This window comes from Crassostrea angulata, chromosome 1 (genome assembly GCF_025612915.1).
Source record: "Crassostrea angulata isolate pt1a10 chromosome 1, ASM2561291v2, whole genome shotgun sequence".
NCBI classification, from domain to species: domain Eukaryota; kingdom Metazoa; phylum Mollusca; class Bivalvia; order Ostreida; family Ostreidae; genus Magallana; species Magallana angulata.
Window position 1 is genome coordinate 16,266,068 of NC_069111.1, and position 18,534 is coordinate 16,284,601.

Below are 18,534 nucleotides of genomic sequence, written 5' to 3' on the forward strand. Positions count from 1 at the left end.
ACAATTTTTTTATTTCGTCAATGCAAAGATAATAATTTATAGAAGTTCAGCTCAGTGTGTTATATTATTATGATATCTTGATTTGATCTAAGACGAATAGATTCCTTTTGCCAGAAAAATCAAATTGAATGCATTTTGTAATATAAATAAAATGTGTTTGATTTACATTAAAAATTCCAAATTCAGTTTTCTCATTTTAGTCAATTATCAGCTTAGATTTTGATCAAATCAGCTTTTGATTCAAAATACGTGTTTAGCTCCCAAATCGTAAAACCAGGGGATATATTAGTCTTCATTACGGTTTGTCAGTCATCTTGTCCCAACTCCTTTTCGTTATGATTTGGTTATTTAAACAATAAAATGCTTTCTTTGATGATTTGATGGTGGTGACATTGCAGAAAAAACACATGACCCGCGTTAATGAAACACAATTTTTAAATATATTAAAAAGGTTGACTAAAAACTACAATAATAGAGACTACCATCATCAATGTACCGTGTATAAACTTATAACGCCTTTCCGACAAAAAAGCAAATTTTTTTTCCGTTTATATTGCGCATAAAACACCATAGAAAATGTCGCGTGATTGTAGCAATCACGTGTCGCGGTATTTGATGCAAAACAACCTAAAATCTGTCTTTCGGTGTGATTTTACGTTCTATTTCAAGAAGAGTTCGTTCTTGTAGCAATGGTGAACGTACATGGGACGTTTCAATTTATAAAGTACTGATGATTCGAAATTGACGCTGATAAAATCAATGATTGATATTATTCGTAGATCAAAATCCCAACACATTGCATGGAAATGCAAATGTGTATCAATTATATTAATGAATATTCACAATGCTAGTTCATTTTCTTCGATATCGATACTATCCAAAGATTTGTCAAACTAAGTAATAAATTATGTTATAGGATCACACACATTCACTAACACACACACATCGAAAATGAAACGCAACAAATGTTGTATGTCCTGTAAGTCGGATATGGATTTGACATTCAAATTTCAAGAGATGGGTACATTTAGGGTAAGTTAAAATGTTTTTCCCTTCAATGTTTGAAAAGTTTAATTAATTACTTATATAGCTCTTGCATGAATAGCAGAGTATCGCTTACTTCTTTAGCTACCTAAATGTTTTGCTTGTTTGTTAAGTGGGATTGGCATTTGTACACAGTGTATCTTTAATTTATTAGATGGGATGAAATGCGCATTAAAACCGTATTTTAAGTTGCGTATCAAAATTGATGAACCAATTTTCATTAATATATTTATGTGTTTTGCAGACTTTTGGTCAACAATGAAGCTTGCAGACATGTTACCAAGAACATTAGTAACTGTTGCCTTTCTTACGCTAACCTATGGGTTTCATTTCATAGAAGCTGGTGCTGATTTTGGCGATTTGGAAAAGATCACTTTAGGTCTACAAACCATGATTCAGCAATTGTCGGGCCAAATTGATGCACAAAACACCAAGATACAAAATATGGAGGCTTTGATTGATCAGCAAAATGAGAAAATTGAAGCATTGACAAGGAATTATGAAACAAATGAAAGGTTAAAAACCAACTTTTTGGACGACTTGGTAGATAATAGGAATTCTACCCAAAAACACGATTCTAAATCCAATTACAATAGCCTTAGTAGACGGAAGAGAGATTTGGAGTTGATAGTTTCAAGACAGAAGAGACTTATTTCTCCAGGTAAGCTGTAAGGCTATTTATTGAATTTGTTATCAATATTAATATATTTTAATTACTAGTAAAATTCATTTCTTATTATAATTTGCGATAAGTTGTTTTTTTTTTTATTATTTCTATTGTTTATTTATCTATTGCTGTGTCATAATAATATTATCGAACAATGATACACTGCGCTTACGATTTTGTTTTATAACAAAAAAGGAAAACTCAAAATTCACAAAATAACATTTTCGTTAAATTTAAAATTCTATAAACTGGACCTTAAAAAATTAAAGTTGTCGTGAGGAACAATTTTGTTATATATTAAAGAGGTTTAGCAGACTAACGGTACGCGTACTTGTACGTGTAGGTTACAAGTTAGAACTACGCGTACCAGCTCACATTACTTTTCTTGCTTAGCAGTTGTAAGGTGTACCTGTGCGTGTAAACGTTTTAAATGTAATTTTATATGTCTCTCCTTCTTATCTGAGAATTTTTAGTCACAGTCGAAAATTGAGACTTGCATGTGTTAATTTTATTGAACACCAATGTATTATATATGTATATTTTTATTTATCACAGATGAATAAAATAACAGAGCCATTGAATTTTTGGTGGAAGATATACGTGTATTAAAACTCCAAAAACGTTTTGAATTTTAATGAAAATGTATGTTTGTTGATATCAGTACTCGCGTCAAATATTCAGGCTTTAGAAAAATATACATATTTGTTGAAATAAAAAGCCAACAGAAAAACAGAAGCAACTAGTTCGACCTTACGGGTACTTTGCAATTTATACGTATGTATATTCGGGTACATACGTGTAGAAATTCGTCATTACACAAACTGATGATATAATGCACATTATTTCATTTCTACGCGTACACGTTGTTTTGCTAAACCTCTCTATAATTACATGTATTCGTGGGCATTCGTTTATCTCTTTGAAATCATCTACTTAAAATGGTACAATTAAATATTTTCAAAACCACAAAAACAAAAGCACATTTTGATCGAGTTTTCGTGTATATTTATTGTTTGCATATTTTTAAAGTGAATAGAAAATAAAGGCAAGGGGCATTTACAAATAAGATAAGAGTTAAATGTGCGTAATATAGAATATTATCAGAATGTTTTAAAACTTGATTTATGTCTAATCCGATTATATGTGTATGAAATACTACTATAATCGGATATTACATGGTGAAAGAATGGCCAAGTGTCTATTTAGTCATTGCATCTATGTAGTCATTGCGTCTAAATATTCATTGCGTCTATGTAATCATTGCGTCTATTTATGTAGTCAATGTGTCTATGTAGTCAATGTGTCTATTTAGTCATTGCGTCTATGTAGTCATTGCGTCTATGTGGTCAATGTGTCTATGTAGTCAATGCGTCTGTGTAGTCATTGCGTCTATGTAGTCATTGCGTCCATGAAGTCAATGTGTCTATGTAGACTGTAGTCAATATGTCTATGTAGTCATTGCGTCTATGTAGCCAATGTGTCTACTGTGTTTATTGCAGGAGAGCCCACCCACCAAGAAGTGGCTTTCTACGCCTACATGTCAAGCCATCTGGTGAGCCCCGGGCACGGACAACAACTAGTTTTCCAGACTGCGGTCACTAATGTCGGCAACCACTACAACCGCCACAGTGGAATCTTCACGGCCCCCGTCCCCGGGGTCTACGTCTTCAGCTGGACCCTGGCGGTATCACAGGGACACTATATCTACACTCAGATCTTTGTCAATTCGAATGCGGTCGGGGCGACGTACACGAGCGCGTACGGAGTGGACAATGTCCGAACCACAACGGGACTGGTTGTCGTGCAGCTGAACGCAATGGACGTGGTCTCTATTCGGGTTAACATGAATGGAGCTTTGGATGCAACCGTGTACAGCAATGATTACCACAAATCAAGTTTCAGCGGTTGGAAAATCAACTGAAGAAATTTATTTTTACATGTATATACTGAATACATGCATTTGTATTATGCTCCTGTCTGTATCATCGCCATAAAACTGCAAATAAATGAAAAATTTCTCGCCATTCTATTTACAGTGTTGTTATGAAAATGAGGTGGACCAGAAGCATATTTTCAGTTGCTTAATTAAGTATATTAAACGAATTTAAATTTTCCAGGGGGGGGGGGGGGCATTCAGACCCTTGCCAGTTATACGTTATGTGTTCAAAAGGTATTTTTATTTGTCTATATTGATATTAAGCTAAGTAATATGTCCCACTTTAAGGCAATATTTCCATGGTTTGTTGAGAGAGACAGAGAGGGATGGAGATGGGTATGAGCGTTTTCAAATTCTACATATGTACCGGGTTTATGTTAAAAAAAAAAAGCACAATCATGTTTTAAAATAATCATTTAAGATAAAATCAAACAATTATAAACGATCATATTTTTTCTAAAATATATTAATATCATTATTAAAATTAAATAATTTCTTAATATTCAATTCATTTAAGTAAAGTGTGTTCATGCGAGCAATCGCTGAATGCAGGTCACAACTGCGGTAAAGCAGAAGTGGATTGTTTGTAATGACATCTCCGCAATTTGGTAGATGTTCTCCGTTTGCCATCACGTGCCGGTGGACTGGGGATGCGTTGCAAAATTAAATTACTCTGAGATGGTGCGTGTAATGATTTATCCCTCTTGTTTTTCTTTGGATAAGACAAATCCACGTCTTTTAACTTTCGATCAGAGCTTTGCATCAGATTTTGAGAACTGTAGATTGTAGTTGCGATATCCAAATCAGGGATAGCTTTTGAGACGCAAATAACAGGTAATGGTAATCTACTCTGTTCCCGTGATTCTTTTGTTTGTTTTGGAGACCAGAATGAGAGAAAGTCTTCTGTTGTCAACCCCGTTTTTCTAACAGGAATTCTTCTTGGAGCTTTTTTCAAGTCAAATGTCTCTTTCAAATGCACTTCTTCCAGTACCCTTTTCCTCAAACCGGTTGAATAATTTGGAATTGTGCAAACCTTTTCTTGACTACGCAAAGCTGTAGATACAACTGGCGCATTGGCATGATTGGGGTGTTTGTAACTCCCGGTCACTCTAACAACTGGTTTTCCGATTGGTGGTAACTTCACTCCTTTGCTTAAAGCAGGAACAGCGTAGCTAGGAGGTATGTTCCGTTGCTTGTTTTGTTTCCGAATTTCCTCTAGCGCCGAGTCTCGTTTCCATCGGAGATAGTCAAGGGAGGCCCAATCGTCTACGTCAGCTGCGATTTTCTGGAATTGTTTACGAGCCTTCATCAGTTTCTCCTCCATCTCAAAAACGCGTTCGTGCATCCCGAACTCCTTCATACCCCAGACATCAAGTGCCTCCTGAGGAAGTCGTGCGTTCATCAATTCTTGTTGAATTCTGTTTCTTTCTCTCAAATTCTCCTGGCAAAGTTTCATCCAATAACTGGAAAAAAAGAGTGATAGAATGAGAGAGGTTGATGTGATAAAAAAATTAACCTTCATTAAATCAGGTTCAAACAATTACAAATGATTGATAAGAATTTGTTGAATTACAATTACCAACCTGACAAAGCTGCTATCTGATGAGGGTAGCTCAATTTTGTCATCGGTCCATCCTTCAGAAAGAGGAGAAAAGTACATAATTTAGAAAATGTTCTTAAGAAATATTACATTTATATTAAAAAAGCTACATTGTATGAGATGATTACCCGCATCCGCAGGATTGTTCTGAAAGAAGGTATATTCCGTCTCCTGATCAACGTAAAGCTTTTCTTCTGCTATACAAGGAAGTCTGTAAATAAAACCCCGCGATTTTAACGAAATTCGAATCAGTTTAAATAATACGTATAAATTTTAATAAAATCACTAGGCTCTTAAATTTCTCATTAGCAATACCTCTCATAAAATGCCATTCTGTCAAGGTTTTAACATCCGAATAAGACAAACGTCTAGATCTGTATAGGCCTACTTCACAAACGCGCAAACACGGTTGTTAACGAAGCGATGACGTTTAGGTCACTATGACGTCATAATACTGTTACGTCATAAAAGTTATTTCGTTGTATCACTACCCCTTCGAATATGATTGCGCCCATGAGAAATTGGTCCTTATGACATTTTTTTCACAATTTCAGATTTTTATGGATTTATATCTTTATTTGTCAGAAGATTAAAGTTATGAAGTTTCATGAAGATCCAATAACTATAAATATCTTTATTTGGCTTTTAAAGTTACGGTATTTTTACCTATGACGTTGTTCACCTTGCGACGTTACGTTATGATTTCATCAACGTCATTTTCATGTTAGGTATATAGCTCCATAGTTTTATTTGTTAATCATATATTTGCTTTTCAAGATATCATTACTAAATTCTTTTTTGATTCCTTATTAATAACTTTAAGTAATGATAGTGCATTTATATCAATGCATATTTTTTACACAACTCGTGCACATTGAAAATGTAATTGTCACTAAAACAGTGAAGTTTTTTTTAACGCACATTCATGTTTTCTGAATAAATCATATCTTAGTCGTGTAACGAACTACTTATATAAACTACATGTACAATTCAAATAATTTTTTCTAAAGTTATTCATTATCAATAACTAAGTACAATGAACAAGGCATTTTTCATTTGCATGGTGTTAATACAATGTATATGCACACTGGACTCTTAAGCACATGCTATATGAAAAAAAAAAACTTTGCCAAAAGTAGATCTGCCTTTCTTTATTTTGCTTTTTTTATTTTTCTGTATATTTACACATGATTGACACTTAGCGTTTTCATATCAATGGTTATAATTTTTTTTACTTTGATTCGTTCGTTTTTATTTCTTCATGGCTTGCTAAATTCTATGTTGCTTTAATATTTTTGTAATCCGTAATTATTTAAATTACTTTCTTTTATATTTACTCTTGTTCCTTACTACATTTCTATACCTAAAAGTGTCTCTATTCACACGTGAATTCGATCAAGTCGTTTAAATGAAAAGTCGCATTTTAAGCAAAGCGGTAGTGTATTTGCTGTAATTGGTTTATGAAAATACGCAGCAAGCTTAGTAAGATTGCGGGACGTTTCGGTCTTAGAGACAATTCGCGCCGGTCATTTTGCTCCTACGTGCATCAATAAAAGATACACCGAGTTCATCAAATTCTAATTTAGTTTATATCCATATAATGATAAAAAATCATCTTCACAAGCTTGGCATGGATTTCGAGAGTTTGACAATTAGCATAGGCATCTGCAAAACTAAATGGGGACTACATATTGAAAGTAAGCATGATAATGTGCGATACAGATACATGGACATTTCAATAAAATCGTAAATGTGTTTGAGTTAGAATTAAAATTAAAGTTAAAAAAGAAAATAATATTTATCTAGTCAAAGTATGAAATGAGATATGCTCTTGTTTGATTTCAATTAAATTTGTCCAGGATCGAACGTATGTTTATTTTATCTCACGTTTATTGCCACAATTAAAACTCTTCATCGTAGTTAATTTTGTGTCCTTTTTATGTGTAAATCAATATGTAACGTTGCTGATATTACATATTTTTCATATTTTACGCGAGCACTTATTCTGCATTGTTGTTGTTTTGTGTGAAATTGCAAGAATATAAAATCATGGAAATCGTGAGCACCAATATTTTCATAAAGTTAACTACAAACAGTTTACAGCATGTATGACAAATAAAAGCGTAGTGAAATTGAAAAAAAGTTGGTTCCATTTTAATAGGAGTGATATTGAAATGATATTGCACAAAGGTATCGAATCGTGAACCTTGATTTATTTACCCTCTCCATTTGACATTTCTTTTACTGAAATCTCAATACAAGCACTAAAGCTTGTGATTTTCTCTCGTAGCATTTTCTTAATGTTTTTGTAGCACCCACTATTTTTGTCAAGACAACATTGTTTATTATTGTTCCGTCAAATATACTTCTATATTTTGTACTGAATGCTTATAAAAAGAATTTTTAAGACTGTATATATATAGTGTTTTTTAATCTATCATTGACAATCTTTACAGAGAGATGTGCCCAATTCGCACTCACCGATTCACTCGCGGTCGGGTATACATATACTAAGAGAGGTTTACTACAACGCAAACGATCCCGCGCAGTACACAGGGGCCAAGCCCATTTTAACATTAATTTCAATGTAACCATAAATAAAGAAAGGGGTCGAACTCTGACCCAGATAAAAAAAAAACTACCAGCTCGCTTCAAAAGCCTAATAAATCAATTATTTTTTACAACACTTGCAATATGCGTGTATTTTTCAGAAAAATAATGTCTAAGATACACTCATGCCGAATTTCAAGTTGATGGGTCTTAAAATAGCGAAGATATACGTCATTATTCTCTCGAATTCGCCAGTTTATTTTTACTAGGATATTTACCGGTCCAAGGCTCACGATGGGATTTTGCCTCTGACAACAGCAGTATTGCAACAAGTCGAGAAACATTCGCACTAATCTTTTAAAATCTCACATCAAATGCACTCTACTTACATCCTTAAATTCCGATAAAATTCCGTAAATACTCTCCAAACTGGACTTTTATTCTGCAGCCACATTGACTTCTGACAGGGCCAGCCATTTTGACGTCTTCGAGAAATACTGATTCTGATCGGACCATCAGGAATATTAACCAATGAAATTGAGTTTAACATTTTCTATCACAATGGCCGGTCTGGTCAGAAGTTGATGTGGCTGCAGAATAAAAGTTCAGTTTGGAGAGTATTTACGGAATACGGACCCTTTCTTTATTTAAGGTTACATTGAAATTAATGTTAAAATGGCTTTATTTATGGTTACATTGAAATTAATGTTAAAATGGGCTTGGCCCCTGTGGCGCAGTATGTCAATGGAAAATCCTGAGTACACTGAAAAATGGATGTAGAAATTTGGAACGAATTTGAAAACTAGCAACCAGTTTCTAAATTTCAGCATTCGATTTAATGGAAAACATATTCTATGTGAATTTTACTGATCCATTTGTGTTTAATTTTTGGTCGTTTATTGCAATAAGGATATAAAAAAATTAAATCTAAAATGTATTGTAGGAATAAAACATTGATTTTTTTTTAAAGAACATTGTGCTGATTTCATAGAAAAAAAAAGTTGTCTAAATGCTAATTAATGTACCTGCAACCTGACATTGAACAAATCAGGATGCTTTTATTTAATCAGATTGTCGAAATTTTGTGCGCACAGAACGCAATGATATTACTCATCGATAATCTATAACAATGATAACAATACAAAAACAAAACAAAACCGATAAAACAATTAACCGAATTTGGGGGAGGGGGCAACTCCATCTTAATTCAATTTTCTATATGTATATTTTAGATAAAAAATGTTAGATGTGAGAAAAAGTGGGGGCTGTGTGTGTGGGTGGGGGGGGGGGGGAGGGGGGCGGCTGATACTACTTGCCTGTTTATCATGCAGCCCGGGTTTATCTCTACTCGAGTGATTCTATGCCAATCCCTTGTTTCGGGGGGGGGGGGGTCTCCTTAAATACCAGGGTAGTAACGGAAAGCCGTATGTCTACCACTAAATTACTAAATCAGTTTTACGTGCTTTATCTATTAGTTTGTATCGGTTCATGTCTACATGATTTATAAAATTAGAGTTACAATGCTATATTACGTTTTAAGAAGTTGTACTGCGCACAAAAACTTGCTTTAGTTTTGAACTGATTAATCTTATTTTCGACGGATACTGGCTTTGCCTTAAAATAATTTTTCACTGTTTAATTTTTACAAAGTCATAGATTTATCAATGATTTCATAATATTTATTGTTGGTATTCAACAATAGCCTTTGTGTTAATTGATAAAATATAAAGAAATAATTTTCATTCATAACATGTACATGTATATAACACAGTTATAGCAGGGTTTATAACAGTTATGAAATGAATGTGTTTAAGGAGGTTTGAGAACAAAAATGAAATAAAAATGAAACAAAAATACATTTGATTGATTTATTAAGAAACCTTTTGGGAAGAACACCATAACTTTGATGAAAAAAAGGTAGATTCATTCTCCAGAATTGTTAATCATTGGCTATCAATCTGCGTCTTACAGACACGTGGCATCGGATTTGGGTTTTTTTTAAGTGAGGGGACAGACATTCCCCCAGCATATTGACAAACAAAAAAGTAATAAAATAAAAAAAAAAATAAAGAAATAATTGAACTAAAAACAAAACTCTAAAATTATTAAGCTTTTAAATATAAACAAAAAATGTTCCTCGAATTAGAATCCTGGCCCATGCTTCATGTTTTTCTTAACGAGTCAGAGTTGATCTTTTTAAGCATGTGAAGTTTATTAATTAGCACTAATTATATAGTATGTAATAATACAATGTAATCTCTGTAAACCACTGTGAAATGGTGTTGAGATCGATGCGGTCCTAGGCTTTCCACGGAGCGAACAGGAATAAGTTAAGCATGCAAGTTGAGATCGAAATAAATTAATAAATATTAAGTAGTCCTATACTCGGCACTACATGGACTCAATCATTAAAAGCTTAGCTTTAAAAGATAAATATATATTCCAGCAATACATATTCAAAAGAAAATATGTATGTTTACATGCTAGTTTGGTTGTTATCACCTCTCAGACGGGTGTACCCCCTTGCGAAAATTATTGACAATTATGAAATTTGCCAGACGTCCGTTTTTCCTAAAAATAATTACCAATTTTGGGAAAATTAGAACTGAACATACAAAATAGAGTATAAATATTTATTTAAGCCATATCTCATCAATAATTTTGCGCAAATTTTTGTAAGTAATTACGCTTTATGGACCTGATGTATCAAAATAGAATACAAAAAATGCAATGCTAGTATCGCGTTTGGTATTTTTTTTTTACTATTTTATGGACTCAAACTTAAATTCATGGTGTTTATTCTATAGATTGACATCTTAGAAAAAAGATTTGGTAAAATAAATTATATGCTGACGGATTACTTTTCACGCTATAAGCTCTAAACCAAGTAGACCCTGACGGAAAAATTCGTAAAAATCACATTTTGCTACAGTTTTCTGCCTAGATCTGTCAACAATGCTAGATATCATTTAAACATTAATTAATAGACGATTGATTAAATTCGAAATAGCGTCTGTCTCTAAATTTAAACCGGTTTTAGTAATAGAAAAAGAAAAATTCGAGGGGGGGGGGTCAAAAGCATACCTGAGATTCTGGTTAATCAGAAACTTCGTTTTTCATTTTACTTAAACAGAATCGAGTTTCTCAACATTAATCATTTCTATCTCTCATAGAATACATATATTACCGTTCTAATTGCGTGGACCCTGAGGTCCACGCAGAAAATATATAAGCGAGGTTAAACCGGATGCTATGGGGAAAATGCAACCTGCGCATGAGCTAGCCTGGTTCCTGTGCGTAATGGGTAGCTCAAGGAACCAGGCTAGCACACGTTAACGTTGATCTGAATCAGGATCGGGATTCCGTGCCACATGCACACTTATATAAGTTCAAAGGCGCTGTAATTGTAAAGTTGTCGGTAAACAGTACAGAAACAAAGTATTACTTTTAAAGAAACGATCGGCATGTGATATGAACTGTCAGTAGTATGAAATAAGTTAATGTTATGCCGAAACTACAACATGCATCAAATATAGCATAATTTGCAATGTATCGTTGTTTTCCGAAGACACATTTAACATAACGTTTACCTTTATAGTAGGCGAGGCTAGAGTACTTCCCGATTAAAGTTTGAAGCATTTAAGTATGATTGAATAATTATGTCACTGTAAAAAAGGTTAAATTTCAAGAAAAATGCATTAAAATATGAAATTTTTAATTTACACAAAGCTGTCCCTGCATAGTTAACAAAGTAGTGCGTATTGTAATGTGTGAGCAAATAGTAGAATTCACCGAATGCCTGATACTATACATGCAAACTTCATTAATAGATAGATCATGATTATTTAGGAAGTATGAAGCCTTTTAATTCTGAAATAAAAAGTCGGGGCTATACATACATGTACATTTATTGGTAAACAACGTACAAATTTAGTGGTTAAAAGCATAGGGCTAGGTCGGTGGAATCTCTGATAATCTTAAGGCTTTCACGTTTTCGTTGGAAACACATGCAAATGGTCCACGTATTGTAGTCCTTGTTAAAGGACAGCAACTTGTTGCTTATTATTGCCATTGTTAACAACAGCGATGTAGAGCAAAATCAATACCGGGTATCAAAAACGCTTTGTAAAAGTCGAACCAATATTGTAAAATCCGTATTATGACGTAGTGCGATACTCGGACTACTTTAAGTCTAAAACACCGTAATAGTTCTTGTAAAATGTATAGTGTATAGATCTATTTGATTTAAAAAGAATAAAATTCTACAGTGCACATAAATAATACCAATGTGATCACTCGTTTCCCCCAGTTCACATTTTTATTACTAAAAATCCAACAGATTTTGATTGCGTGTTTACATTTGTATCAAAAGTGTTATATGAAACATAGCTGTAAATATTTTGAACGTTTATATTTATATACACATGTATGACATTTTATTTGCATGTGAAAAAAATTGTTTGTGAATTATTGTATAGGGACAGGGTTACATAAGTTTTAGAACTTGTGCATGCCTAGTCACATTGTAATTATATAACAATAAAATAAGTTCAAACCAACCCAAACTAATATATGATATATCATTTTATTTACAATTTATTTTAAATTCTATTTACAGTGTTCCAAAGTCAAATTTCAATTAACAATATTTCATGGCAACCATTCATCACCATGCAACTCCAAAAAAAAAAAAAAGAATATTCGCTATAATAAATGAAAAATGCCTCAAATAAACTCTAATATTTAGGTCGGGAATAAACATGATTTTTGACATTCAATTTATCTCGATAACTTTGACCTCCTTGCATTGTGAACCCTTTTGACAATGAACTATTTTTTGGCTTCTCTAACAATAGACAGGATATGAAAGAACAAGATGACGCCATCCAGGTACAGATTAAGGGAAGCAAATATGTAATCCTCTGGGGACAGGCTGTATTTGTGTTTTCCTCCAAGCATAAACTGGATGTCAATAACAAAATACTAGAAAAGAAATTTGATATACATTTATAGAGATAAAAATTGAACAATACATCTTAAAATCAAGAAATTATTGTATTACCATCCAAAAATACCATTCAAATTTTCCATAACATAAAAAAGTAAAAATGGGTGCTCGAACTTCTGTCTGATATATCTAATATTTCTGTGAAGATCTACTTACAATTGAAAATAACAGAGCTCCAAGGCTAGCGAGGAATACAGACAAAACCTGGACCAAAACAATGAAATTAAATACCAGTAAAGCAGTTGCTATGGAATATGTTTGTGTATATAATATTGGGGTGGGCTCAAAATACTTGCTTATAAACATAAATTTATTTAATACAATAACGGTGTAGTACATACGTTCTAGACTTGTTCTTACCTCCTTATTTAAAACGATCGCAAAAAATCCAAACTCGATGAGGACATTGAGGGACACAAAGAGAAATCCGGCGGACATGGTAAAGTCATACTGCCAAAAATAAACAAAGATATAAACAACAATATGACAGAAAACTCGCTAATTAAAGATATGTGTCTGCTGTACTTAGTAAGATAAATTTAAACTAATTTAATTCAAATACAAAAACCTGTATTACATTAACACATTTTATGCACAGAAACAAGTTTAAAAATCAAATTAGACTCACTTTAGTTTGAAAGGAGAAGATGACAAGTCCAAAGCATACACCCTGTTAAAAGAAAAATTAATAAATTAATTTTTACACAGAAATTCACGTTACATTGTTTTCACACTTGCGTTCTTGTCGTTGACATTGAATTCATCTAATTCTTATTTACTTAAAAATTTCCCTCCTTTGAATCAATTCTTATTATATTTTGAACAGAAAATATACTTTTTAGACCTTGTGTAACTTTTCATACATTTCATGTATATTCATATCTATATTTCACCTTAACATTATTTAAAGTCAAACTGAGAGGAAAGTTCACAAAATTTTTAAAAATCTAAAGTAATTTTAGGTTTCGCCGATGGTGACGGAATTCATACAGCAGTAATTCCCACAGCCAGCAAAACAGCCTCTTCATCGTAATGACTGTTGATGAAAAACAATAGTAATACGGTTATTATAAAAATATTATAAAATCAACCTTATTTCTTCTAAAGCTGATACATTACTTTTCACATCTGTATGTTAAATGAATGGTGATTGTTCTCAGTATATACTGAGGAATTGGTGTTTATGTTATTAAACAACGTTGGCTTGATTGTATAAATACATTATTGGTTATTGGAGTTTCATTCTCAGAATAAACTTATTGTATTAAAGTAAACAAAATGTGTTTGGAAAAGATGTTCACTGATGGTAAGTTCCTTGGAAGCAAAGTTACATGTAGTTTTACCCTTGAAATACTAGTATATCATTGAAACTTAATTGACATTGAAGAAATCATATTTTAGCGGTCTTTAAACCAGCTATCTACTAAGTTGATATTAGATTTTATTAAGTTGTTGGCAGACACAGACATACAAAACAATAGGCCTTATTGTAGTATAAGGTAGAATCGTACATTAGTTCAAAACAAATATGACATGAAAGTGAGGGCAATGCTTTTTCAAGTTTTTATGTTTTACTACTGGTTTTCTTCGTATCAAATGTAAATATAATTGCGTCCATTTGTCTTACTACAACGAATCTTGACATCCAACCCATATTCATATTTCGTCCAAACTAACCACAGCACAAGTCTGAATGTTAGCTATAATATTTGAAATTTTTATTTAAGTAATAAGGAATCATTCTTTGGGTATTATGAGGTGATAATTTTGGCCGGGGCGTGGTCAAATCTACATATATAATAAAGCCCGAAGGGCTTTATAATAGATTTGACCACGCTCCAAACGAAATCATCACATGATAATATTCAAAGAATGATTCCTTATTACTTATTTTTCTGTTATTTTCAATTTGTACACTTTAAAACAACATTGTTCTAAAATCACTATTTTTTGTATGTTGCACATATTAAGTGTTGTTATACTTTCATGTTAAATACTGAAATCTGATTGGTTAAGACGCAGTTAATAATATTTACTATTACCCTCAGCGTTAGCAACGCACTTGGCAACGGGTAACATTAAAAAATGTTACATGCGCGAAAATTATGCGCGTACGGTTCGCTGTAGAATTCACGTTATTCCTATATAAAAGCAGTAAAATTTTCTTAAAATTTTTAAAAAAGACATTCAGTATAACAAAATAAATAGTGCTTGTTTGGGAGGATTACAGTTGAAATTGACACCCCTCGAAAACCATTGTCAACCTCCGCTTCGCGTCGGTTGACAATGGTTTTCTCGGGGTGTAAATTTCAACTGTTACCCTCCCAAACAGGCACTATTTATATAATGTTACATGCGCGAAAATTATGTGCGTACGGTTCGCTGTAGAATTAACGTTATTCCTATATAAAAGCAGTAAAATTTTCTTAAAAATTTTAAAAAAGACATTCAGTATAACAAAATAAATAGTGCCTGTTTTGGAGGATTACAGTTGAAATTGACACCCCTCGAAAACCATTGTCAACCTCCGCTTCGCGTCGGTTGACAATGGTTTTCTCGGGGTGTCAATTTCAACTGTTACCCTCCCAAACAGGCACTATTTATATATTACTACGCGGCGCAGCCAATATCGTTTTACGGTTATGCTATAAGACACACCCAGTTCATGTCACTCATGTTTTATGAAGTTACTGGATTTTAGGGTTCAAAATAAATTCGTAATGTTATCACAGACAAAGACAGTTGAAAGTGTAAATATGTATGTGTAGTTACCTAGCAACAGCTCCAAGCAAGACAGACAAACAGAGGGTCTGTATGAAAAATGGTTTAGAAAAATTACAATAAAATGAAAGATATACTAGTTTACATATATAGGTAAGTTATACATAACTTGTTTGTAAATATTGTCTTAGGTTATTTGATCATTATGTTTTATTGTTTGTTTTATTTGAACTGATAATACATACACTTAATATTGTGTTGTTTGTTTAAATAGTTGATTAAATACCCAGTATACATACACTTCTTAAGATAGGACAAATAAGCTTGATACATGAATACAGCTACAATGGTTATATCTTATCAAATACATTTAAATGTCATTTACATATACGTAAATAAAACAGATTTGTTTAATAAAGATTTACACTATCTATTAAGATTCTGAAGAAATGTCGTGAACGAATGACTTACAAATATTCCAAGAAATATCATGTTATGTGGAAAATGTCGACGAGTATCTTCGTAGAAAGCAAATAAAATAACTGTCAAAATCCATACTACTCTGGAATAGAGAAAATATTATGTACAGTCAAATCATAATTGATCGAGCGCTTTCTTAGATGATTAATCTGAAGCGTTTCCATAGATCCTATTTTTGAAAATTAAATATGTCTGAATAGTTTCAATTACGATTGTGCTTTAGTCTATAATGATCAAACTTGTCTTGTTTAACTATCTTAAAAATCTTTTAAAATTCATCAAACATTTTTGAACTGGTGCAAAGTGAACTATCGTGAATCTTGGCTCTACAAAGACTTACAACGCTGTTATCCATATCCATTCGTTGTGCCTTGAGTAGCGTTTCAATGATTTTCTGTAATTAATTTTAGTTCCAAAAATTATCATGGACGCATGGATTGTTTTATGGATTATACATGTATATGGGCGTTTTTTCGTGCATAAAGCAAGTAAATTTTATCTTTATTTCATGCTTTTTACGAAATTAATAACTGAACTCTACTCACATGTACAAAAACATCACCATTACCAAAATTGTCACCAGGAATTGACAAAGAAGGGTACCATATACCTTTCTTATGAAACCTGTAATTTATGTATAATTAACAGCTTACCTCACCTTATAATTATTTAATTCAAATATAAACGGTATGGTAAGTATTTACTAAAAAAAATGTATTCAAATGTAATCAAACGAGAATTTGCCTCTGATTTTCACTTATTTAATATCAAATATTAAAATCATTTATAAAAATAAACCTGACTATGTATCTATGTCAGAGTTTCTCAAAATTCTGTTTCTTCTGCAAATAAAATCAATTATCGTTGAAGTACTAAAAATAGTCTTCCCTTACCTAATCGAACATTCTTTTCCGAGAAAGCAGAGCTTTCGTTGTCCTCGGGGGCGTTGACTGACTCTTGATCTTCATCAGTGTCTGCAACAAGCTTAGGATAGGTTTCCTCTGAATTCATGATGTCGATGGGTGTAATTATAAATCAGTGTTTGCTTTATAATATTAAATCCCAAACACAAAATGCAAGTTAATAGTACAAAATTATTATTAGTTGTTTTTTTTTTTACACTTTTGAACCAGCGTTTTATAGAAAGGAAAAATCAGAATGTGCCGATACACTCCGAATATTGCTATCTATTTGCGTCAAATTTTAAATTGCAACCAAACAGTGTAAAAATTCGAATTTTCCCCAATTCAGATCAGGAAATGATCAACAAAATATCCAAAATTTGGAGATATCGGAACCACGGGAGATAAATCTAAATTTCCGTGTAAAATGAGGCTGAGTTGTGTGCATAGGCCATCATCTTGTCTCAGGTGGGGTTGAAACTAAAACTCTAATACAGAACATTCTTTCAGGTAATACTGAGAAAATCAATACAAATAATATGTTTGTAGATGGTTTACTCCTTAAATTAAATTGGCTTTGTTTTCGTACTAAAATGAAGGACAAGCAAAAAATATCTCTTTAAGAAGAAAATTAAAATACTTGCAATTAATGTTTTGCTTATGGTAAATCCATTTTACAGGTGTTAAAATTACATATATCAAATAACACTTTTAAAATTGGTTTTTTTTTCTTGAAAATAATATCATCTTATCTCATACATAACATGACAAATATGTCTCTTTAATGTCAAATTATTTTTCTTTTCACATGCATTATCAAAATAAAATATAATTAATTCACTGCAAAATATGAAAAGAGAAGCACTTTGGTTATGTAGAGTATGTTATAAGTGTTTGCAAAATCGATGTTAAATCTAGCTTGCATTTAACAATTTTAACTGAACCAGCTCGGTACCCGTTCTGCATCGTTATTCTTTATAGTTCCCGTGCTAGACCAGCCAAAAATCTAAATATTATTTTAAATTTAAATTATCTTTTTTCTATCTTAATTAATATTGATATGTCAGTACAAACGTTAAAATAATTTTCATCATTACACTACCATCGAGTAAAGAGCAAATTGAAACAGAGAAAATTGTTGAAATCCATTGCAAGATTCGGATTTAAGATTTAAAACATTACACACAAATTAAACCTAAAAATGTCACGAACATCAAATTAATCATCTTTTGATTCGTGCTGATATGATTTTAGTGCATCCGGTGACGTATTTATGAAGTGGAGTAAAATATTATTTTTCCCGGGCGGAAATCGATCCACGTACAATGTCTAATTCGCCAATACTCTAGACATTGACCCCTAATTAGAACCTAATGTTCCTTGCACCAAAAAAGTAAAACTTGGAAAACAAATTAAAAATAGTGCGAAACAGTTATGCAGCACTCGTAAAGATATTCTAATCACGTTCACTGAGCAATACATTTGATATGAAAAATAAAATTTCTCATTATTATTTTTTTTTTATTCCCCCTTTATTTTATTTACAAGTATTATGAGATACATTTTGAATGAAATGAATTTTAAGGGGAAAGTTACCTAATGTTTTGTTCCGAAATTCTAACATTG

At 32.3% G+C, this 18,534-nt stretch overlaps 3 protein-coding genes across 3 annotated transcripts; 1 reads left to right on the plus strand and 2 right to left on the minus strand.

Moving 5' to 3' along the window:
- The first annotated feature begins 1,291 nt into the window (after positions 1–1,291).
- On the plus strand, positions 1,292–3,738 carry LOC128162708 (uncharacterized). The gene is made up of 2 exons (XM_052825992.1): positions 1,292–1,705; positions 3,211–3,738. Exons 1-2 carry the CDS (start codon positions 1,303–1,305, stop codon positions 3,630–3,632), a joined length of 825 nt encoding a protein of 274 aa, XP_052681952.1. The 5' UTR covers positions 1,292–1,302; the 3' UTR covers positions 3,633–3,738.
- A 457-nt stretch (positions 3,739–4,195) lies between these two features.
- Positions 4,196–5,628, minus strand: LOC128169537 (uncharacterized). The gene is made up of 4 exons (XM_052835662.1): positions 5,563–5,628; positions 5,376–5,458; positions 5,231–5,282; positions 4,196–5,110 (listed from the first exon to the last, which is right to left on the minus strand). Exons 1-4 carry the CDS (start codon positions 5,577–5,579, stop codon positions 4,201–4,203), a joined length of 1,062 nt encoding a protein of 353 aa, XP_052691622.1. The 5' UTR covers positions 5,580–5,628; the 3' UTR covers positions 4,196–4,200.
- Positions 5,629–12,530: 6,902 nt separating this feature from the next.
- LOC128164454 (protein lifeguard 1-like) lies at positions 12,531–17,558 on the minus strand. The gene is made up of 10 exons (XM_052828276.1): positions 16,900–17,558; positions 16,552–16,630; positions 16,347–16,400; positions 15,998–16,088; positions 15,578–15,615; positions 13,796–13,841; positions 13,434–13,475; positions 13,166–13,255; positions 12,962–13,009; positions 12,531–12,780 (listed from the first exon to the last, which is right to left on the minus strand). Exons 1-10 carry the CDS (start codon positions 17,015–17,017, stop codon positions 12,628–12,630), a joined length of 759 nt encoding a protein of 252 aa, XP_052684236.1. The 5' UTR covers positions 17,018–17,558; the 3' UTR covers positions 12,531–12,627.
- Positions 17,559–18,534: the final 976 nt, after the last annotated feature.

Bases quoted from the DNA above. Each gene is read 5' to 3' on its own strand.
- LOC128164454 (XM_052828276.1), bottom strand. From the start codon at position 17,017: ATGAATTCAGAGGAAACCTATCCTAAGCTTGTTGCAGACACTGATGAA. The intron at 16,401-16,551 runs GTGAGTAGAGTT...AATTAATTACAG, and splicing joins ATGGTGATGTTTTTGTACAT to AAAATCATTGAAACGCTACT. The intron at 13,010-13,165 runs GTAAGAACAAGT...GTTTTGGTCCAG, and splicing joins CGATCGTTTTAAATAAGGAG to GTTTTGTCTGTATTCCTCGC.
- LOC128169537 (XM_052835662.1), bottom strand. The intron at 5,283-5,375 runs GTAATCATCTCA...CTCTTTCTGAAG, and splicing joins GAACAATCCTGCGGATGCGG to GATGGACCGATGACAAAATT. The intron at 5,111-5,230 runs GTTGGTAATTGT...CTTTTTTTCCAG, and splicing joins TCAGATAGCAGCTTTGTCAG to TTATTGGATGAAACTTTGCC.
- LOC128162708 (XM_052825992.1), top strand. From the start codon at position 1,303: ATGAAGCTTGCAGACATGTTACCAAGAACATTAGTAACTGTTGCCTTT. The intron at 1,706-3,210 runs GTAAGCTGTAAG...TGTTTATTGCAG, and splicing joins GAAGAGACTTATTTCTCCAG to GAGAGCCCACCCACCAAGAA.